The 23,982-nt window shown below is 36.6% G+C and overlaps 1 protein-coding gene across 5 annotated transcripts in view; it reads right to left on the bottom strand.

Moving 5' to 3' along the window:
• Aadacl2fm2 (AADACL2 family member 2) overlaps positions 1–20,010 on the bottom strand; it is a 38,106-nt gene extending 18,096 nt beyond the window's left edge. The window contains exons 1-5 of one of the 5 annotated variants that reach the window (XM_087637428.1): positions 17,464–17,665; positions 10,909–11,017; positions 8,445–8,520; positions 7,229–7,451; positions 5,642–5,711 (exon numbers count right to left, since the gene is read on the bottom strand). In XM_087637428.1, coding sequence (XP_087493554.1) covers positions 5,642–5,711; positions 7,229–7,445 — 287 coding nt within the window. In that variant the 5' untranslated portion in view covers positions 7,446–7,451; positions 8,445–8,520; positions 10,909–11,017; positions 17,464–17,665. Of the gene's footprint in view, positions 1–5,641; positions 5,712–7,228; positions 7,452–8,444; positions 8,521–10,908; positions 11,018–17,463; positions 17,666–19,754 lie in introns of those variants that run through there. The other 4 variants (XM_087637427.1, XM_087637425.1, XM_087637418.1 and 1 more) reach the window with 4 other exon arrangements.
• Positions 20,011–23,982: the final 3,972 nt, after the last annotated feature.

The raw sequence follows: 23,982 nt of genomic DNA, 5'->3' as shown, positions 1-23,982 counted from the left end.
CTAATATCAAATAAAATTGACTTTCAACCAAGAGTCATTAAAAAAGATAAGGAGCTGGGGATTTAGCTCAGTGGTAGAGCGCTTACCTAGGAAGCGCAAGGCCCTGGGTTCGGTCCCCAGCTCCAAAAAAAAAAAAATAAATAAAAAAATAAAAAAATAAAAAAGATAAGGAAGGACACGTCATATTCATCAAAGGAAAAATCAACCAAGATGAACTCTCAATCCTAAATATCTATGACCCAAATGCAAGGGCACCTATGTTCATAAAAGAAACCTTACTAAAGCTCAAAGCACACATTGCACCTCACACAATAATAGTAGGAGATTTCAACACCCGACTCACATCACTGGACAGATCATGGGAAAGGAAATTAAACAGAGATGTACAGAAACTAACAGAAGTTATGAACCAAATGGAGCAGATATTTATAGAATATTCCATCCTAAAACAAAAGGATATACCTTCTTCTCAGCACCTCATGGAACCTTCTCCAAAATTGACCATATAATCAGTCACAATACAGGCTTCAACAGATACAGGAAGATAGAATTAATCCCATGCATACTATCAGACCACCATGCACTAAGACTGATCTACAAAAACAATAATAATGACAGAAAGTCCACATATATATGGAAGTTGAATAATGCTCTACTCAATGACGACTTGGTCAAGGAAGAAAGAAAGAAATTAAAGACTTCTTAGAATTTAATGAAAATGAAGATATAACATTCTCAAACTTATAGGGTACAATGAAAGCAGTACTAAGAGGAAAACTCATAGCTTTAAGAGCCTGCAAAAAGAAACAGGAGAGAGCGTATGTCAGCAGCTTGACAGCACACCTTAAAGGTCTAGAACAAAGAGAAATAAATAAACCCAAGAGGAGTAGAAGGCAGGAAATAATCAAACTCTGACCTGAAATCAACCAAGTAGAAACGAAAAGGACTATACAAAGAATCAGCAAAAGCAGGAGCTGGTTCTTTGAGAAAATCAACAAGATAGATAAACCCTTAGCTAGACTAACCAGAGAGGGTATGCAAATTAACAAAATCAGAAATGAAAAGGGAGATATAACAACAGAATCTGAAGAAATTAAAACATCATCAGATCCTACTACAAAAGCCTATATTCAACAAAACTGGAAAATCTGGAGGAAATGGACTATTTTCTACACCAGGTAAAAAAGTTAAATCAGGAACAAATAAACAATCTAAACAGCCCCATAAATCTTAAAGAAATACAAGCAGTTATTAAAAGTCTCCCAACCAAAAAGAGCCCAGGTCCAGATGGGTTCAGTGCAGAATTCTGTGAGACCATCATAAAAGACTTCATACCAATACTATCCAAACTATTCCACAAAATAGAAATAGACAGAACACTACGAAATTCCTTGTATGATACCACAATTACTCTTATACCAAAAGCACATAAAGAACCATCAAAGAAAAAGAACTTCAGACCAATTTCCCTTATGAATATTGACACAAAAATACTCAATAAAATTCTTGCAAACTGAATCCAAGAACCCATAAAAAAGATCATTCATCTTGATCAAGTTGACTTCATCCCAGGGATGCAGGGATGGTTTCATATACGAAAATCCATCATGTAATCCACTATATAAACAGACTCAAAGATAAGAACCACACGGTCATTTCATTAGATGCTGAGAAAGCATTTGACAATATTCAATATCCCTTCATGATAAAAGTCCTGGAAAGATCAGGTATTCAAGGTCCATATCTAAACATAGTAAAAGCAATATACAGCAAACTAGTAGCTAACATCAAACTAAATGGAGAGAAACTTGAGGTAATCCCACTAAAATCAGAAACTAGATAAGGCTGCCCATTCTCTCCCTACTTATTCAGTATATTACTCGAAGTCCTAGCCAGAGCAATCAGAGAGCGAAAGGAGGTCAAAGGGATAAAAATTTGAAGGGAAGAAATTAAAGTATCACTATTTGCAAATGACATGATAGTGTACTTTTGTGACCCCAAAAGTTCCACCAGAGAACTACTTAACCTGATAAACACCTTCAGCAAAGTGTTGGGGTATGATATTATCTCAAACAAATCAGTATCCTTCCTCCACTCAAAGGATAAACAGGCTGAAAAAGAAAATAAGGAAATGACACCCTTCATTATAGTCCCAAATAATATAAAATATCTTGGTGTGACTTTAATCAAGCAAGTGAAATATCTGTATGACAAGAACTTCAAGTTGCTGAAGAAAGAAATTGAGGAAGAGGAAGATCTCAGAAGATGGAAAGATCTTTTATGCCCATTGATTGTCAGGATTAATATAGTAAAGATGGTCATTTTGCCAAAAAGCAACCTACAGATTCAATGCAATCCCCATCAAAATTCCTACTCAATTCTTTATAGAGGTAGAAAGGGCAATTTGCAAATTTATTTCGAATAACAAAAACCCAGGATAGTGAAAACTATACTCAACAATAAAAGAACGTCTGGGGGAATCACCATCCCTGACTTCAAGCAGTATTACAGACCAATAGTCATAAAAACTGTATGGTATTGGTACAGAGACAGGCAGATAGATCAGTGGAACAGAATTGAAGACTTAGAAATGAACCCACACAACTATGGTCACTTGATCTTTGACAAACGAGCTAAAACCATCCAATGGAAGAAAGATATCATTTTCTAAAAATGATGCTGGTTCAACTGGAGGTCAGAATCCAGAAGAATGCAAATCGATCCATTCTTTTCCCCATGTACAAAGCTTGAGTCCAAGTGGATCAAGGACCTCAACATCAAACCAGATACACTCAAACTAATAGAAGAAATAGTGGGGAGCATCTTGAATACATGAGCACTGAGAAAAATTTCCTGAGCAAAACACCAATGGCTCATGCTCTAAGATCAAGAATCGACAAATGGGACCTCATAAAACTGCAAAGCTTTTGTAAAGCAAAAGACACTGTCATTAGGACAAAATGGCAGCCAACTGATTGGGAAAGATCTTTACCAATCATACATCTGACAGAGGACTAATATTGAAAATATACCAAGAATTCAAGAAGTTAGACTCTAGAGAGCCAAATAACCCTATTAAAAATGGGGTATGGAGCTAAACAAAACATTCTCAGCCGAGGCTTATCTATTGTCAAAAAAAAACACCTAAAGAAATGTTCAACATCCTTACTCATCAGGGAAATGCAAATCAAAACAACCCTGAGATTCCACCTCACACCTGTCAGAATGTCTAAGATAAAAACTCAGGTGACAGCAGATGCTGACAAGGATATGGAGAAAGAGGAACACTCCTCCATTGTTGGTGGGATTGAACACTGGTACAACCACTTTGGAACTCAGTCTGGAGGTGCCTCAGAAAATTGGACATTACACTACCTGAGGACCCAGCTGTACCTCTCTTGGGCATATAACCAAAAGATGCTCCAACATACAACAAAGACAAATGTTTCACTACATTCGTAGCAGCCTTATTTATAATAGCCAGAAGCTGGAAAGAACCCAGATGCCCTTCAACAGAGGAATGGATTCAAAAAATGTGGTACATCTACACAATGGAGTACTACTCAGCTATCAAAAACAATGACTTCATGAAATTTATAGGCAAATGGAATGAACTAGAAAATATCATCCTGAGTGAGGTAGCTCAATCACAGAAAAATACACTTGGTATACACTCATTGATAAGTGGATATTAACCAAAAAGCTTGAATTACCCAAGATGCAATCCACAAACGACAGGAAGCTCAAGAAGAAGGATGACCAAAATGCGGATGCTCCCAGTCCTTCTTAAAAGGGGGGAAAATATCCATAGGAGGGGATATGGAAGCAGAGTTTAGAGCAGCAACTCATGGAATAGTCATTCAGAGCATGACCCACATGTGGCATGTATATATATATATATATATATATATATATATATATATATATATATATATATATATATATATATATACAGCCACCAAAACTAGATAAGATTGATGAAGTTAGAAAGTTCATGCTGAAAGGGACCGGACATAGATCTCTTCTGATGGAGACATCCAGAATATGTCCAATACAGAGGTCAATTTTAGCAGCAAACCTCTGAACTGAGAACAGGACCCCCTTGGGTGGAATTAAAGGGAGTATTGAATGAGTTGAAGGAGCTTGCAACCCCATAAAAACAATGCCCACCAACCAGAGCTTCCAGGGACTAAACCACTACTGAAAGTCTATATATGGACTGACCCAAGGCTCCAAATGCATATGTAGCAGAGAATAGCCTTGTTGGGGCATCAGGGGAAGGGGAAGCCCTTGGTCCTGTCAAGGTTGGTCCCCCAGTGCTGGGGAATATGGGGAGGGGGGCAATAAGGGAAATGTATAGGGGGAAAACCTGTATGGGGAAGGGGGTGGGGAGGGAATGGGGACTTATGAACAGGAAACCGGGAAGGGGAATAACCTTTGAAATGTAAGTAAAGAAATATATCTAAGGGGTTGGGGATTTAGTTCAGTGGTAGAGCACTTGCCTAGCAAGCACAAAGCCCTGGGTTCGGTCCTCAGCTCTGGGAAAAAAAAAGAAATATCTCTAATACCATTTTTTTTTAAAAAAACAAATTACCATTGTGTTTTATATCCTGTGTGTGTGTGTTGTGTGTGTGTGTGCATGTGTGCGTGTGTGTGTGTGTGTTTGTGTGTGTGTGTTTGTTTGTATGTGTTTATATAGGAATACATATCAATTGGACTGTCTTATTACTTTCTTTATAATTTTAAGCCATTAGTATTCTTCAGTTATTTATACACCAATATAAACAATTTTATTCAGATGATCTTTGCTTTTATATTTCAAATAATGCCTAAATGTTTCGAAAATAGCAGTCTAAATGAAGTAGACATTAAAATATGAATACATATGCCAAGATAAATAAGTACAAGTACCTAAAGAAATATAGATTTATTAAAATAAATGTGATATAATACAGCATTTTAAAAGCCTGCATAAAATGATAAAGTGGTAGGTTTGGTTGAAATTACAAAAGGGAAGGCAGGTCCTTAGTCATATCATCCTATGTCATTTATTTCTTAAAATACAATCATTCTGATTCCTTTAAGGAATGATTATGGGGACATCACTGATCCCTCCAGTATGTTTACCTAATTCTATTATATTTGCAGCCAAGAAATTTCTTTCAGTGTATTCAGATAGGTCCAAAATGCTGAAATTTTGGACTACAGAATTGACAGGAAAGATTCACCCTCATAATGAAGGTTTCATAATATAGAGTATACCAAATACATACTAAAGTAATAGGCACCTTCCTGTCCTTGGTGTGTAGTAGAAAAGTCTGGTCAATTTTCATGATATATGAAAATTATTATTTGGTAGAACACCCGAAATATTTATATGGTGCCAACATTGGTCATTTAATGTTACTAAATGCATGAATAATTCTAACCTACATTGTTCTTCTTAGTAGCTCTAATAAAGTACTGTCCCAAGACTGTCATGGCTGTATTTTCTAGGTAAGAAAAAATAATATAAATGTCAGAATAAGGATCCAGCATCACCCACTCCCCCCCCCTTTTTGAGGTTTAGTTGACTTGCTTTCTAAACCAAGCCTATTCTGGGAAGGCTATCACCACAGCATGGAAATTGTTGTTTTCTTACTCTAGTCCCACAACAACAGCATCAAGCTTGTTTGCTGTCCATCGGTTCAGGTAATCATAGGAGCGTATCTCTGAAATGAAAGAGAAAAACAAAACTGTGTTTGGTGGATGTCGAGCAGTGGAAACACAGGTAGACCTAAGAAATGCTATAGAAATGTGAACCATGATGGACTGATGACAACTTTAAGAACAATTAACCCCCTTTTTGGTAGTCAATGCATTCAGGCAAACTCTGGTTGGTCACAATGGGAGACTCTTATTTTATTTAGCAAGCCTTCCTTGGGATAAACAGAACAATTTCTCCAGTTTCAAGGTAGTGCTCCATTCAAGAGATGCCACTGTTACAGATAGATCCCCTTGCATCACACTGCTTCTTTCTGGGGTCATTTTCATGAGAAGGAGGCTTTTGATAAGCAGCACTGATAGAAACTTTATCAGGCAATATTGTATTCATGATGACCCATTAGCAGGAAGTATGGACAAAGTAAAAATGCTTGATTAGCAATAGACACATTGTTTTCAATGTTCTTTACTTGAATTTTATATTTCTCAAGAGAGGAAAAAGTGTATGTCTTTACTCTCAAACTCAAAAGTAGCACATTCCCTACAACTATGGTTAGAAGAACTTAACCAGAATTTCTATTTTCATAAATTCAGATTTTTGCCATAATTAGCATTCTAAGACTTTGTTAGTCCTAATTTTGTACATTTTTAACTTTTTTAAAATCTGATATTATAATGCAATTACATAATTTCTCTTTTCTCCTTCTGAAGCCTCTCAAATATCTTTCAAATTCATGGTTCATTTTTCATTAATTGTTATTACGTGTATGTATTGTATGTATATACCTACATATGGTTCTAAATATAACCTGCTTAGTCTGTATAATGTTACTTGTATTCACTACTGATCATTTGACATTGGATAGCCAATTAATGCGCTCTTCACTGGGACAGATTATTTTAACATTCCTTAGTTGTCAGTAATCCTTTGAGTAGTATTAAGGCCTGATGAGCTAGTCCACTTTGGCATGTGTATTGCCTTATGAGACTTGAACTAAAACTAGACATACTTCATGGTATAAATTTTTTAAAAAGTTTTTTATGTTGTCATGAACATGAATACTTACATAAATACTTTTATACTTAAAATTTTATAACAAACTCTGTTAACATTCTAAACAAATAATTTCAGATGTCATTAAAATAAGCAATATTATATTCTTATATTAGCAATTCCTTATAAAATGTATTATTCATTAATTCTAACTATTACAAACAAGGTAGATAAAAAGAGGGTTAAAATTTGTGATTAATGCCTGAGCAGAAAGCAATGACAAAATTCCTTTTACTTATAAATGGAAACCAATTCACTTTAAAGCATACAATAGTCTTCATTATATAAACACAAACATAATGACTACTATTAAGTGCTCAAGGAAAGAATTAAATCATTGCAGTAAAAACTGTAATAAGGTCATGAGAAGTAAAAGCTCTCAACTCAAAGTAGCGAGATGCAAATTATTCAATTCATATATATATATATATATATATATATATATATATATATATATATATCCCAACTTACTGCAGCTTCCTAAGGTGAAGGCACCACCATGAATGTAAATCACAGCTGGTCGCTGTCTTTCAGACTTCCATTTGGGTAAATACAGACGAACAGGGATGTCACTGAAGTCTGTGTCAATCACTGTAATGTTTTCATCTGAAACTGGTTTTGTCAGAAGCACTCTCATAAATATAGACAAAACATCTTCATATTTTATAAGACCCAAGTTTTCAAACATTTTGGCCTATCAAAACAAAAATTTAAACATTAAGTTTTTTGGTAACAACAAATGTATATATATAGATGTAGTGTAAAAACAAATAAGTGATGTGAAGATGCCATATGTGTGTACATCTAAATTGGAGGCAGATTAATAATGTCCTGAGGTTGTGGAGGACTGCAAAAATACAGTCTTCTGGACATTATATGATGCTGTGCTTGTGATCTCAAAGCAGTTGTGATTGCCTGAAAAAGATTATGCCAGTCAACTTTTCAGTAAGTAGGAGTGAGTGACTCAGTAGGACCTTTCCATGGTAAGGAGAAATTGGATAGTGAAGAATGGTGAGTCAAGAAGATGTGTGGGGAAAAGGAAGCTTACCTGTATGGTTCAGGAGTCTGATGGAAATGGAAGAGAGGTAGGAGGAAAATGGAGGCTCCCCTGGGATAAATTTCCTAATTTCATATTGCATCATAGCTAAATTAAATTGTATTGTACACATATACGTTTTCTTTTCATATCTGTTGCTTCATAGTAGCTCTTTATGTATTATCACCTAATCACCATGTGCATCCGTATACACAGATGTTTGATTTTCTCTGTGGTAAGACTTTATAATCCATTGGCTATACACAGGAATAGTATAGGTTATGTGGAGGTTCTAGTTGTGCTAGGGACCCTCACTGAGCTTTCCACAGTGGCTGCTCATAGTATTTTGCTAACAATGCCAGTGTTCTTTTTTCCCCCACATCCTCATCAACATTTGGTGTTATTTGTTTTCTTGATGTGAGGGGTTACATTTATAGGAGATAAAAATTTCAAACAGTTCTAATTTTCATTTCCCTAGTAGTCAGGATATTATACCACTCTCAGATATTTATTAACCATAATTGTCTCTTCTTTTGAGAACCTTCCCCTCATTTAATGTGTGCATTCATTTAAGCAACAGAAACCGATGCTATTCGCCATCATCAGATCCCACTTCTCCCACCACAATAAGCTCTGGATACGCCAACGCACCTGAAAAGCAAGATTCTGTTTTAAAATCCCATTTCATGAAGATGATAAAGGTCTTTAAGGGGAATATAAATAACTCCTGTAAAGGAATAAAAGAAGACACAGGCAAACAGGTAGAAGGCCTTAATGAGGAAACAAATAAATCTCTTAAATAAACATAGGAAAACACAATCAAAGAGGTGAAGAAATTGAATAAAATGGTCCAACAGCCAATATCAAATTAAATGGAGAGATGTTTGAAGCAATCCCACTAAAATCAAGGACAAGACAAGGCTGCCCAATCTTTGCCAATCTATTCAATATAGTACTTGAAGTTCTAGCTAGAGCAATTAGACAACAGAAAGAATTCACGGAGATCAAAAACAAATTGGAAAAGAAGAAGTGAAGGTATCACTATTTGTGGATGATATGATAATATACATAAGCAACAGCAAAAATTTTACTGACGAACTCCTACAGTTAATAAACACCTTCAGCGCAGTGGCTGAATATAAAATTTACTCAAATCAGTAGCCTTCCTTTATATGAATGATAAATAGGCTGAGAAAGAAATTAGGGAAACAACACTTCACAATAGCCACAGATAATATAAAAGATCTTGGTGTAACTGTAACCAAGCAAATGGAAGACTGTCAGGAGGAATGAGTGGAAGCTAAAAGCTAGTAGGTGATCTTCCTGAGATGGATCCACTTTGGATTTGCTCTTCTAGCAAGGCTCAGAAGAAATCTATTTTTGGAACAATTCCTGCTATTTATATGCTTTTCCTTTTATTATTATTTATAATTACTAGGCATTAGCCCACCCCTTTGAGCAGATCTCTGAAGAACAATCAAGATGTACTGGCTTGTAGTGATGCTATATAGACAAATAGATGATTTCTTAATACTTAATGAAGATCCTATAAGAATTCCTAAAAATGTTTACTCTTTTATAATAATATTGCTATTAAGTTTTTTCTGATAGTTAAAACTGCATTGAGAACTCTGCCAGTCTTTAGTGTCAAAACATGCATGCTTCAGAGATAACAAGCAGGAATCTAGTACTTAGAGCATATTCAACGAGGTTGTAAAAACATTAACCAAAGGTCATAAAAAGGAAACTAGTGATCTACTATAGTGTCCTACTATAGGAGCTAGGACATAAGATGAAATATTGACTGAGTTTATCTGTACAAAACTTCACTAATGGGGTTGGGGATTTAGCTCAGTGGTAGAGCGCTTGCTTAGGAAGCGCAAGGCCCTGGGTTCGGTCCCCAGCTCCAAAAAAAAAGAACCAAAAAAAAAAAAAAAACTTCACTAATAGCATGGTCACAAGTGTTAGAGTTTTTAGCTCTCTATGAACCTACAGAGCTGATGACAGGTGATATATGTTTAGCCAGATAATTACTCCTAATGGATATGTATGTAAATATTCTCTGTTGTAAACTTCTTATTTGCTTTATGATTTGAATTTATGTGTAAATTTGTGGTGAACTTTTTACCATGTGATCATGTATTCTGAAAAAAAAGTGTGAGTGCTGAGAACAAAGAGAGGAGACAATTAAACTGAGGAGAATTCTTTAGACAGAACTAAGGAAAACTTTTAGACAGAATTGATCACAGGAAGAACTTAGAACTAAAAACATTGGGTGTAACAGAATTGTTATATAAGAGCAGGAGGAGACAGCAAGATTAGGAGAATGCAGAGTGGAATAACTTAGAAACTGTAAGGCAACTTAAAAAAGTTGAGAAAGCAATTTTGCAGAAAGAAATATGCAGAATGCAGAAGGAAAGAGGAAAAATGAAACTATAGAGAGAGCAGGAGGAGCTGGCAGACTTCCCCTTACCATGGGACAGAATGGACCTTTTCTATATAGCAAGGAAGACTTAGTCTTAAAGAGTACAAAGCTTCCTACTTACTGACTTGGGTTTAATTCCTTTAGGAATAAAAAAGTAGAAGCTTTTACTCTCTCTATGCAATAAAGATTGGAGCCCATTTTTTACCCAGAATGAGTGAATTCATTCTGCACTAGTGCTTAGTATTTTACTCCATATACATAAGTAAGTATGGATATGTGTTTGTAAATACATATTTATGACATAGTATGAAAGCTGGAGCCAACTGGTTTGAATGTGTATGCATGAATATGGTATGAATTTATGTGACTTTAATTCATATTTGCTTGTATAAAATATTTTTCTTCTGTGAGCATGATTCTCTTTTCTTGTTTCAATAGAATTTATTGCTCCAAATTTCCCCCTAGCCTGACAAGCAAGAGGCATCTGGACAAAAAGGAAAAGGTTCTAGCAATTAATCCTTGACTTAGTACCCTGCTATTATAATGAGGTGCTAAATGCCAGGGACTACAGTTTCTGAACTTGAAGGGCACAGGCAGATAAGCTACAGTAGCAAAATGACTTAGACTTAGATAGATAAACATTTTATTATTATACAGCAACCCTAAATATCTTGTAAGTCCAATTCTTACCTCTGCCAATGTTCTTACCCCTCTGCTGCCTCAAGAAGAACTAAGAACAAGATAGAATAACGAGGACTGGCCCCAAGCAAAAGATCTGTATTAAAAGAACTTCAAGTCCCTGAAGAATGAAATTGGAGAAGATATCAGAAGACAAGATTATATGCTCATGGATCAGTAGGGATAACACACTAAAATTAACCATCTTACCAAAAGCAATCTACAGATTCAATTCAACCCCCATCTAAATTCCAACACAATTTCTCACAGACATAGGAAGAACAATTCTCGACTTCATATGGGAAAACAAAAATCCTAGGATAACCAAAACAATTAAAGAACTTCTAGAGGAATCATCATCCCTGATCTCAAGCTCTAAGCCAGAGCAATAGTGATAAAAGATAGTGGCATGCAGATCTCTGAGTTCAAGATCAATCAACAGCACAAGTTACAGAATAGTCAAGCTTAGGTAGTGAAAGATTTGGAAAACAGAAACCTAGTAATAATGCAATAGAACAAAGGCACATATTCCAGCCCCATCAAGCAGCAGGTTAAGCCATGTTGTTCTGGCTTTAGCGTGAAGAATAGAAGAGACAACTTAGACAATCGATGCTTGTTAACAGAGCTAAGAAATCAGTGGTGATTAAGAAGAGAACAGCATCACGAAAGTGAAATCTTCTGGGAATTATTTTCTGAGAGTACAAAGCTGTGTTCCAGAGATAGCTAAGGTTATAGCTCTTGCTGCAGCTGGTCTCAGTAATGTGTGAAAAATCACCCAAGTGGTTATGGTTTTGAAGGCATGAAGAGCAGCTGAGGCTTGGTACTGTGAGAGGCCAGGGAAGGCCATTGTTGATGATGCAGCCTCATTTTCAATTGAAGCCCAGGACCTAAAGGGTCATGCAAAGAAGTTAAGGCTTAGTAACATGATAAGAGCCTTTGAGAGGCTATTAGTAAAGCCTAGTTGCAGTGGAAGACTTCAATGTATTGGAGATGCCAGTACCATGTGATGATCATGAAGAACAGCAGCAGCAATGGAGTAGAGTCAACCAGGCCTAGAGTTCTGTAGAAAGCAGAGCTGGAGAAGTGACCCAAGCCCTTGTGAGAAGCCCAGAAGATCATGTTTAGATCACAGACATTGGAATAAGATCTGAAAAGTTGAAGTTGCCTTGGAGACCCCAACACTTTAGAGATTCTAGAGCTCTGGCATACTGCTGAGGAAAGCTGCAAACAGGGAGTGGAACTAGCCCAGGAGAAAGAAGTTTATTCCAATCAACAAAGATGAAAGGAATTGGAACCCTATAGCAAGAATAACGAACCAGACACCCTAGAGCTCCCAAGGACTAAACCATCAACAGAAAAGTACACATCGAGGTACTCATGTTTCCAGATGCATATGTGGCAGAGGATTGCCTTATAGGGCATCAATGGGAGGAGAAGCCATTGGTCCTATGAAGTCTCGATGCCCTAGTGTAGAGGAATGCCAGGGTGTTGAGGTTGGAGTAGGTGGGTGGGAGTGGACACATCTTCATAGAGTCAGGGAGAAGGGGATAGGCGAGGAGAGAAAGGGGATAACATTTGAAATATAAATACATAAAACATTCAAATAAATAAATAAATAAATAAATAAATAAATAAATAAATAAGAAAGTGCTTTGACATTAGACATAGAGATGCAGAGTTTAGAGTTGTCCCAGCTGGTTATTGTTCGTGTTTGGTCCAATATTCTTCACTATGATACTTTGGAATGGTAATGTATATCCTGAGATGTTTAGGGTCTCCTTATTGATTTAATGAATCTTAAAAAAAAGACAAAAGTTTGGACTTTTAACATTGTTGAGAATACTATAGACTATAGGGTCTTTGGAAATTGGACTAAATGTATTTTTATTATGCTATGGCTAGGTATGGCCCCTATAGAGTCATGTGTTTAATCAAGTCTATGGAGGCCAAGAAGTGGAATGCAGTGATTTGAATATTTTTGACCCAGGGAGTGGCACTATTAGGAGGTGCGGCCTTGCTGGAGTAGGTGTGGCCTTATTGGAGGAACCTCCAGACTGATTTCCAGAATGGTTGTACCAGTCTGCAATCCCACCAACAATGGAGGAGAGTTCCTCTTTCTCCACATCTTCACCAGCATTTGCTGTCACCGGAGTTTTTTTTTATCTTAGCCATTCTCACTGATGTGAGATGAAATCTCAGGGTTGTTTTGATTTGCATTTCCCTTATGACTAAAGATGTTGAACATTTTTTAGGTGTTTCTCAGCCATTCAGCATTCCTCAGCTGTGAATTCTTTGTTTAGCTCTCAACTCCATTTTTCAATAGGGTTATTTGTCTCCCTGCAGTCTAACTTCTTGAGTTCTTTGTATATTTTGGATATAAGCCCTCTATCTGTTGTATGATTGGTAAAGATCTTTCCCCAATCTGTTGGTTGTTGTTTTGTCCTAACCACAATGTCCTTTGCCTTACAGAAGCTTTGCAGTTTTATGAGATCCCATTTGTCCATTCTTGATCTTAGAGCATAAACCATTGGTGTTTTGTTCAGAAAATTTTCTCCAGTGCCCATGTGTTCAAGATACTTCCCCACTTTTTCTTCTATTAGTTTGAGTGTATCTGGTTTGATGTGGAGATCCTTGATCCACTTGGACTTAATATTTGTACAGGGTGATAAGCATGGATCGATCTGCATTTTTCTACATGTTGAGTTCCAGTTGAACCAGCACCATTTGCTGAAAATGCTATCTTTTTTCCATTGGATTGTTTTGGCTCCTTTGTCAAAATCAAGTGACCATAGGTGTGTGGGTTCATTTCTGGGTCTGCAACTCTATTCCACTGGTCTATCTGTCTGTCTCTGTACCAATACCATGCAGTTTTTATCACTTTTGCCCTGTAATACTGCTTGAGTTCAGGAATAGTGATTCCCCCAGAACTCCTTTTATTGTTGATGATAGTTTTAGCTATCTTGGGTTTTTTGTTATTCCAGATGAATTTGCAAATTATTCTGTCTAACAAAACCATCCAGGATTTTAAAATGGCAAAAGAAACACTAAAGAAAACACAAAAGGAGACAACCCTGGTGATAGAAATCCTTCGGAAAAGATCAGAAGTCATAGATGCAAGCATCACCCACAGAAAACAAGTGATAGAGGAGAGAATCTCAGGGCTAGAAGATACCATAGAAAACATCAACATAACCATCAAAGATAAGGTAAAATGCAAAAAGCTGCTAACCCAAAACATTCAGGAAATCCAGGACACAATGAGAAGAACAAACCTAAGGATAATAGGTATAGAAGAGAGCGAAGACTCCCAACTTAAAGGGTCAGTAAATATATTCAACAAAATATAGAAGAAAACTTCCTTAACCTAAAGAAAGAGATGTCCATAAATGTACAAGAAGCCTACAGAATCCCAAATAGATTGGAACAGTAAAGAAACTCCTCCCACCACTTAATAGTCAAAACACAAAATGCACAAAACAAAGAAAGAATATTAAAAGCAGTAAGGGGAAAAGGTCAAGTAACATATAAAGGAAGACCTATAAGAATTACACCAAACTTCTCACCAGAGACTATGAAAAGCAGAAGATGCTGGGCAGATATCATACAGGCCCTAAGAGCACAAATGCCAGCCCAAGGTACTATATACAGCAAAACTCCCAATTGACATAGATGTAGAAAAGATATTCCATGACAAAACCAAATTTACACAATATCTTTCCACAAATCCAGCCCTACGAAGGATAATAGATGGAAAACTCCAACAAAGCAAGAAAGTAATCTTGCAGTGAAACCAAAAGAAGAGAGACACACCAACATGATTCCACGTCTAAAATAACAGGAAGCAAAAATCAATCACTATTGCTTAATATCTCTCAACACCAATGGCCTCAATTCCCCAATAAAAAGATATAGACTAGCAGACTGGATAGATAAAGAGCACCCAGCATTTTGTTGCATACAGGAAACATACATCACAAAGAAAGAGAGATAGTATTGCAGAGGAAAAGGCAGGAAAACTACTTTCCAAGCAAATGGTATGAAGAAACAAGCTAGAGTTCCCATTCTAATATCAAATAAAATTGACTTTCAACCAAAAGTCATCAAAAAAGATAAGAAAGGACACTTCATATTCATTAAAAAAAGCCACCACGATGAACCCTCAATCCTAAATATTTATGCTCCAAATGTAAGGGCACCTACATTCATAAAAGAAACCTTACTAAAGCTCACATTGGACCTCACACAATAATAGTGGGAGATTTCAATACCTGACTCTCATCACTGGACAGATCACAGAAACAGAAATTAAACATAGACGTACAGAAATTAACAGAAGTTATGAACCAAATGGATTTAACAGATATTTATAGAACAGTCCATCCTAAAACAAAAGGATATACCTGCTTCTCAGCACCTCATGGAACCTTTTCCAATATTGACCATATAATCAGTCACAAAACAGGCTTCAACAGATACAGGAAGACAGAAAAATTCCATGTATCCTATCAGATCACCATGCACTAAGACTGGTCTTCAATAACAACAATAATGACAGAAAGCCCACATATATATGGAAGTTGAACAATGCTCTACTCAATGACAACTTGGTCAACGAAGAAAGAAAGAAAGAAATTAAAGTCTTCTTAGAATTTAATGAAAAGAAAGATACAACATACCCAAACTTATGGGAAACAATGAAAACAAAGCTAATAGAAAAATTCATAAATCTGCATGCCTGCAGAAAGAAACAGGAGAGAGCATATGTCAACAGCTTGACAGCACACCTAAAAGCACTAGAACAGAAAGAAGCAAATACAACAAGAGGAGTAGAAGGCACAAAATATTCAAATTCATGGCTGAAGCCAACCAAGTAGAAACAAAAAGGACTATACAAAGAATCAGGAGCTGTGCTTTTTGTTTGTTTGTTTTTTGAGAAAATCAACATGATAGATAAAGCCTTAGCCAGACTTACCAGAGGTCACAGAGCATGTATCCAAATTAGGCAAATCAGAAATGAAAAGGGAGATATAACAACAGAATCTGATGAAATTCAAAAAATCATCAGATCCTACTACAAAAGCCTATATTCAACAAAACTCAAAAAATCTAAAGGAAATATACAATTTCGTGACAAATACCAGGTACCAAAGGTAAATCAGGAATAGTTAAACCATCTAAAAACCCCATAACTCCTAAAGAAATAGAAGCAGTTATTAAAAGTCCTCCAACCAAAAAGAGCCCAGGACCAGATGAGTTTAGTGCAGAATTCTATCAGACCTTCATAGAAGACCTCATACCAATACTGTCCAAACTATTCCACAAAATAGAAACAGTCAAAACACTACCAAATTCCTTCTACAAATCCACAATTACTCTTATACCTAAACCACATAAAGCCCCAACAAAGAAAGAGAACTTCAGACCAATTTCTCTTATGAATATCAATGTAAATATAGTCAATAAAATTCTTACAAACCAAAACCAAGAACACATCAAAACAATCATCAGTCATGATCAAAGTAGGCTTCATCCCAAGAATGCAGGGATGGTTCAATATACAGAAATCCATGAATGTAGTCGAGGATATAAACAAAATCAAAGATAAAAACCACATGATCATTTCATTAGATGCTGAGAAAGCATTTGGCAAAATTCAACACCTTTTCATGATAAAAGTCTTGGAAAAATCAGGAACTCAAGGCCCATATCTAAACATAGTAAAAGCAATATACACCAAACCAGTAGCTAACATCAAACTAAAAGGAGGGAAACTTGAAGCAATCTCCAAGGCTGCCCACATCTCCCTACTTATTCAATATAGTACTCCATGTCCTAGTCAGAGCAATAAGGCAACAGAAGGAGGTAAAAGGGATACAAATTGAAAAGGAAGAATTCAAAATATCACTATTGATATAATAGTATACTTAAGTGACCCCAAATTTACCCCAGAGAACTACTAAGCGTGAAAAACAACTTCAGCAAAATGTCTGCGTATAGGATTAACTCAAACAAATCAGTACCTTTCTCTACTCAAAGGATAAACAAGCTGAGAAAGAAATTAAGGAAATGACATCTTTCACAATTGTCCCAAATAATATAAAATAACTCAGTGTGACTTTAACCAAGCAAGAGAAAGATCTATATGTCAAGAACTTCAAGTTTCTGAAGAAAGAATTTGAAGATCTCAGAAAATGGAAAGACCTCCCATGATCATGGATTGGCAGGATTAATATAGTAAAAACGGCCTTTTTGCCAAAAGTAATCTACAGACTCAATGCAATCCCCATCCAAATGGCTCATGGTCTAAGATCAAAAATCGAAAAATGGGACCTCATAAAACTGCAAAGCCTCAGTAAGGTTAAGGACACTGTCATTAGGACAAACAGCAACCAACAGATTAGGAAAAAAACTTTACCAATACTACATCCAATAGAGGGTTATTATCCAAAATATACAAAGAATTCAAGAAGCTAGACTACATAGAGAGACCAATAACCTTATTAAAAATGGGGTAAGGAGCTAAATAAAGAATTCTCAGCTGAGGAATATCGAATGGCTAAGAAGTACCTAAAGAAATGTTCAATATCCTTAGTCATCAAAGGAAATGCAGATCAAAACAACCCTGTTATTCCACCTCACACCAGTCAGAATAGCTAAGATCAAAACTCAGGTGACAGCAGGTGCTGGCAAGGATGTGGAAAAAGAGGAACACTCTTCCATTGTTGGTGGGATTGCAAACTGGTACAACCAGCTATACCTCTCTTGGGCATATACCCAAAAGATGTTCCAATATACAGCAAAGACACATGCTCCACTATCTTCATAGCAGCCTTATTTTTAATAGCTAGAAGCTGGAAAAAATCCAGATGCCCTTTAACAGAGAAATGGATACAGAAAATATGGTACATTTACACAATGGAGTCCTACTCAGCTATCAAAACAATGACTTCATGAAATTCAAGGCAAATGGATTGAACTAGAAAATATCATCCTGAGTGAGGTAACCCAATCACAGAAAAGCACACATGGTATGCACTCACTGATAAGTGGATATTAACCAAAAAGCTTGAATTACACAAGATGCCATCCACAGACCACATGAAGCTCAAGAGGAAGAATGATCAAAATGTGGATGCTTCACTCCTTCTTAAAAGGGGGAACAAATATATCCATAGGAGGGGATATGGAGGCAAAGTTTGGAGCAGAGACTGAAGAAATGGCCACTCAGAGCCTGCCCCACATCTTGCCCATATATAGATAGATGAGAGAGAGAGAGAGAGAGAGAAAGAGAGAGAGAGAGAGAGAGAGAGAGAGAGAGAGAGAGAGAGAGAGAGAGAGAGACCAAATCTTGATAAGAATGAGGAAGCTAAGAAGTACATGCTGACAGAGACTGGATATAGATTTCTCCTGAGAGTCACAGCCAGAGCATATCAATACAGAGGCGAATGCTAGCAGCAAACCACTGAACTGAGAATGAAACCCCAGTTGAAGGGAGTAGAGAAAGTATTGAAAGAGCTAAAAGGGCTTGCAACACCATAAGAACAACATTGATTGTAGATGTGAGTGACTAGAGGTTTTAAGAGTTCTGAAAACATTTTTCCTGCGTTGAGTTGCTTTTGTCAGGATATAGTATTAAAGAAACAGAAACAAAAATAGGACAGTTGTTCTTCATGGAAAATTGTCTATCTCTTCTGTAGCATATTAAGAAGCTTCATCCTCACCTACTAAACCTTGATGTGTCTTCTCTCATCATATATTAGCTGCTTCTGTTTTCTCTATAAATTTTTCCATTGTCACTATATCCATAAGGCTTCCAGACAGAGATATATTTTTGTAAAATGAAACATGGTGTATTGTTGTGATAAACCTAAATTTAGGTACTACCAAAATAAAATTTGAACCCTAGCAGCGTGGACCTAAAGACAGACAGCACCAATCACATGGGTCAAAATGTGGCCTTTGAACTACTTGGGTCTCTGATGTGTCATCTAATGCACTTACTGTTTCAAATTCTCCTCTGCTTATAAGAACATAATAACAGTATCTAGGGTGATATCAGTAGATGGAATATTGCAAAACCAATAATTAATGTGAAAGCAGACAGGAAAGCCAGCTCTTTCCCTTAAACAAATGTGTTTCAGAGATCTAAGAAATTGGAAAAGGTTCTTCCACATTGACATTTTCCTGTTACTAAAAGTATATTTTTATGTTAATATAAATACTCCACTGTGTAAATTGCAATGATCTTCATCTTCATCATCATCATCGGTGAATTAGTTACTAACACAGTTAAGAATGACAGTTGACACCTCTTTGGAGTTCACAAAAACACAAGGAATGTGTATAATTTCTGAGAATAGGAAATTGAATTATCCAAAGGAGAAAATAGTAAATGATTAAATATACATAGAAATGCTATAATATAATAGACATTATATAATATTACATTAGTTTAGGAGTGTATAAGGTCTTAGATTTTTAGAAAAACATTTAATACATTTTAACTTTTCAAAAATCACTCAAGTGTTGCTTTAGACAACACCAGTTCTTTTATTCTCAGGCCAGTATATGATAGCCGTTTAGTTTAGAAATAGTATCTTAGAAAACATGTGTCCCTTTCTTTGTGTACATTCAATTAAACATGTTAAACATTAAATAAGGCATTACGTTTTTTGATTATTCAGAATGCCATAAAAGGAAATCAAAGTCTACTTGGAATTACTTCTGAAATATTATGAAATTTGAACTATTTTCATAAATAATTGTAACAAGGCCTCCTTGCACCCCAGAAGAATGGTTTTAAAACATTGTGTTAAATTCACAAAAAATTAATAAAATATTATATTAGAATATATTACCATAAATGACAACATTTTCATACCAGCATCCAGAAACTGAATTTTCCAGCGTTCTTCAATGTTTTCAGGCATTGGTATATAACTATAATAAGCAAAGAGAATAAGGAACAACCCGAAGCACAGAGTTTTGTATCCCATGTATCCCATGTATCTTTCTTTACTTCTGTGCAATGAGGAGTGTCATCCTACATACTGACTACTAAATATTAAGTCAAAGGGCTTAAGTGAACTCTCTGACATGTAACACCCATTTAGCAACACTCACCTGTAGGGGAAATATTATAATGATTTTGTAATTACATGGCTAATAAAGCTAACTTTATGACCACATATCTAAATATGAGTCAATACTAGACAACGTTATGAGAGCAGCTGACCGTTCTTACTCAACCGTGCAATGCCAGCAAAGCCCAATTCAGTAGGACTCTTGTCAGAGCACACAAACAAGAAGTAAATACTATTGTGCAAATATTTTAAAACTATGCTGTACATATACAGGCTCTTCCCAGGTTCAAGGCTGAGAGGGAGGTCCCAACAATGAGAAGAAGTAAACATAAATCCTACCCCTAATCAAAAAGCTGTCTGCAATTGGCACCATGTTACAAATTAAAACACAGTTTCTTTCTGAGTCTTATTGGTTATATTAATCCCACTTAAAAGTAGGCATCATGCTTAGCAGTAGATGGTAAATACAAGATGAGAATAATGGTATTTTATAAACTTTTTGTCTGAATATTGTTTTATTTGAGCATACCAGTCAGTTGTGCTGAGTTATTATTATTTGTCAATTTGTAGTATTATGTTCTCTCTCTCTCTCTCTCTCTCTCTCTCTCTCTCTCTCTCTGTGTGTGTGTGTGTGTGTGTGTGTGTGTGTGTGTTTGCATGTGTGTGAGTGTGTTTTTCTTTTTTGTTTCTTATTGTCGTCACTGTTTTATTCTGGTTTGATGGTCTGCCTGTTTGATTTCTAAAAAGAAAAAAGAAAGAAGAAAAAGGGAAGGAAGGAAGGCAGGCAGGCAGGAAGGAAGCATGGAGTTGAGTGAGTGAAGATTTGGGGATATAGGGTTTAAGGGTGAAGAATTTAGAAAGAGTTAAAGGAGAAATGTGTTGTATGAAATATTTTCAATAGAAAGGGGAAAAGATGCAATGTGGGGTGTCACTTAATTAATCTGAAGGATAGAACACAAATGGCTTAGAAAATCGAAATCTACTGAATCCCGAAGAGATTAGGTACGAAAGGGGAAAGTGAAACTACTGCCAAAATTTCAGAATTAATTCATTAGATTCTGAAACATTAATGCAGTGTTCACCAAACCTTCAACTTAAAAACTGCTAATTCATGTAACTACTTGTATAATTTGTGGAAGACTTTGAATATTGATAAAGAAAATATTTGCTATGTACTTGATTATGAAAAAACAAAACAAAACGAAACAACAACAAAAAGGTTGAGCAAACCTTGGCATTTGTTCTTTCTTTGGGAAAACTTCTTCATCCTCTGGCATTCATTGTTCTAATACTTTCTATAAATGCTATCACAGAGTAAGGTCCTCATTTAAAGCGGCTTCCTGGAAAATATCATCCCGAGTGAGGTAACCCAATCACAGAAAAACACACATGATATGCACTCATTGATAAGTGGCTATTAGCCCAAATGCTTGAATTACCCTAGATGCCTAGAACAAATGAACCTCAAGACAGATGATCAAAATGTGAATGCTTCACTCCTTCTTTAAAAGGGGAACAAGAATACCCTTGGCAGGGAATAGAGAGGCAAAGATTAAAACAGACACAGAAGGAACACCCATTCAGAGCCTGCCCCACATGTGGCCCATGCATATACAGCCATCCAATTAGACAAGATGGATGAAGCAAAGAAGTGCAGGCCAACAGGAGCCGGATGTAGATCGCTCCTGAGAGACACAGCCAGAATACAGAAAACACAGAGGCGTATGCCAGCAGCAAACCACTGAATTGAGAATAGGACCCCCGTTGAAGGAATCAGAGAAAGAACTGGAAGAGCTTGAAGGGGCTTGAGACCCCATATGTACAACAATGCCAAGCAACCAGAGCTTCCAGGGACTAAGCCACTACCTAAAGACTATACATGGACTGACCCTGGCCTCTGACCTCATAGGTAGCAATGAATATCCTAGTAAGAGCACCAGTGGAAGGGGAAGCCCTGGGTCCTGCCAAGACTGAACCCCCAGTGAACGTGATTGTTGTGGGGAGGGTGGTAATGGGGGAAGGATGGGGAGGGGAACACCCATAAAGAAAGGGAGTGGGAGGGGTTAGGGGGATGTTGGCCCGGAAACCGGGAAAGGGAATAACACTCGAAATGTATATAAGAAATACTCAAATTAAAAAAAAAAAAAGGGGGCTTCCAGAGTGTGGGGGAAAGAAGCTTGTTGCCTTCTCTTACTTGTTCCATGTAAGTCTATGCTGCAACTTTTTTTTTATGTTATATTTGAGTGGACTATTCTTTTTTTTCTTTTTTTAAAATCTTTATTAACTTGAGTATTTCTTATTTACATTTCAATTGTTATTCCCCTTCCTGGTTTCCGGGCCAACATCCCCCTAACCCCTCCCCCTCCCCTTCTATAGGGGCTTCCCCTCCCCATCCTCCCCCCATTGCCACCCTCCCCCCAACAATCACGTTCACTGGGGATTCAGTCTTGGCAGGACCAAGGGCTTCCCCTTCCACTGGTGCTCTTACTAGGATATTCATTGCTACCTATGAGGTCAGAGGCCAGGGTCAGTCCATGTATAGTCTTTAGGTAGTGGCTTAGTCCCTGGAAGCTCTTGTTGCTTGGCATTGTTGTTCATATGGGGTCTCGAGCCCCTTCAAGCTCTTCCAGTCCTTTCTCTGATTCCTTCAACGGGAGTTCCGTTCTCAGTTCAGTGGTTTGCTGGTGGCATTCGCCTATGTATTTGCTGTATTCTGGGTATGCTGCAACTTTTACCAACCATGCTTTCATGTCTGTCTGAACATCAGAATATCTGAATAAAAGGTCATTCTCTAGTACATTTAGAGAAATAGAAGTACACAGATTATGGATGAAAGAGGCTAAGAGGAAAAGGAGGCTACAAAATCTGGAGGGAAAATCCCACATGTACAGGAAAGTAAACCAAGTTTTTAAACATTAGATTACATTTGCAAAGTTTGTCCTTCTTTTTCTCATTTCATCTACGTAGAACTTGCATCATCAGTTCTCAACCTGTGGGTCACAACCCCTTTGGGGAGGGGGATCAAATTGTTCTTTCATAGGAGTCACATATCAGATATTTATATTATGATTCATAAGAGTATCAAATTGTAGTTATGAACTAGCAATATATAACTTTATGGTTGGGGGTCAACACAACACAAGGAACTGTATTTTGGGGGTCACAGTATTAGGAAGGTTGAGAACCACTGACTTACATGTAACTGATGAGTCCTGCTCCCTCCATTCAGTCACGAAAGCCTTTTACTCTCAATTTTTCAAGAATAAAATATATAATCAGAAAATATAAAAATTAAATAATTAACTATCTAGCATAGTCCATCTGAAAAGCAAAGATAACATCAAAGACTGTTTTAGGTAAAGTTACAAAGGAGGTTAAATTCCGCTGGTGTTTCCTGTTGTTGTGAAAGCAATTTAAAAGACAAAGGGTTTATTTGACTCATGATTAGTTCTCATGTTTTGTCTGTGCATAGAATTCAACTTGACCTGATTGTTCATATCAACAGTTAAAAGCAGAGCACAGTGAATGTATAATGTATGTATCCTAGTGCTCAGGTAGCTTCCTCTTCATGCAATGCAGAATCTTCTCCTTAGATTGTCAAGTTTTCCCAACTCATTAATGGGACTTAACTATCTTCAGAGGCACTGTTACACTATACTATCTGTGTGTCTATTATACTAATAACTCTTCTAATAATCTTCATACTCCTCTTGAACCCTACATCATATATCTATCACTATTCGTCTTTAAAGGTCTCCAATGTCTTTAAAAATTACAATTAAAGTTGAACTTTAATTCAAGTTGAGGAGTGCTGGAAGACAGTAATTGTACATAGGTATGGTTGCTGTATGTTGTATAAATAAATATATAAAAGAAGAAAATTGTATAAAAGAATGAAAATAAAGAGGTTGGGGATTTAGCTCAGTGGTAGAACGCTTGCCTGGCAAGAACAAGGCGCGGGGTTCAGTGCTCAGCTTTGGAAGAAAAAAAAAGAATAAAAATA

Source organism: Rattus norvegicus, chromosome 2 (assembly GCF_021556685.1).
Source record: "Rattus norvegicus strain SHRSP/BbbUtx chromosome 2, alternate assembly SHRSP_T2T, whole genome shotgun sequence".
Lineage (NCBI taxonomy): Eukaryota > Metazoa > Chordata > Mammalia > Rodentia > Muridae > Rattus > Rattus norvegicus.
The sequence above is the reverse complement of the archived record's forward strand: the minus strand, read 5'-3'. Positions and strand labels throughout refer to the sequence as shown.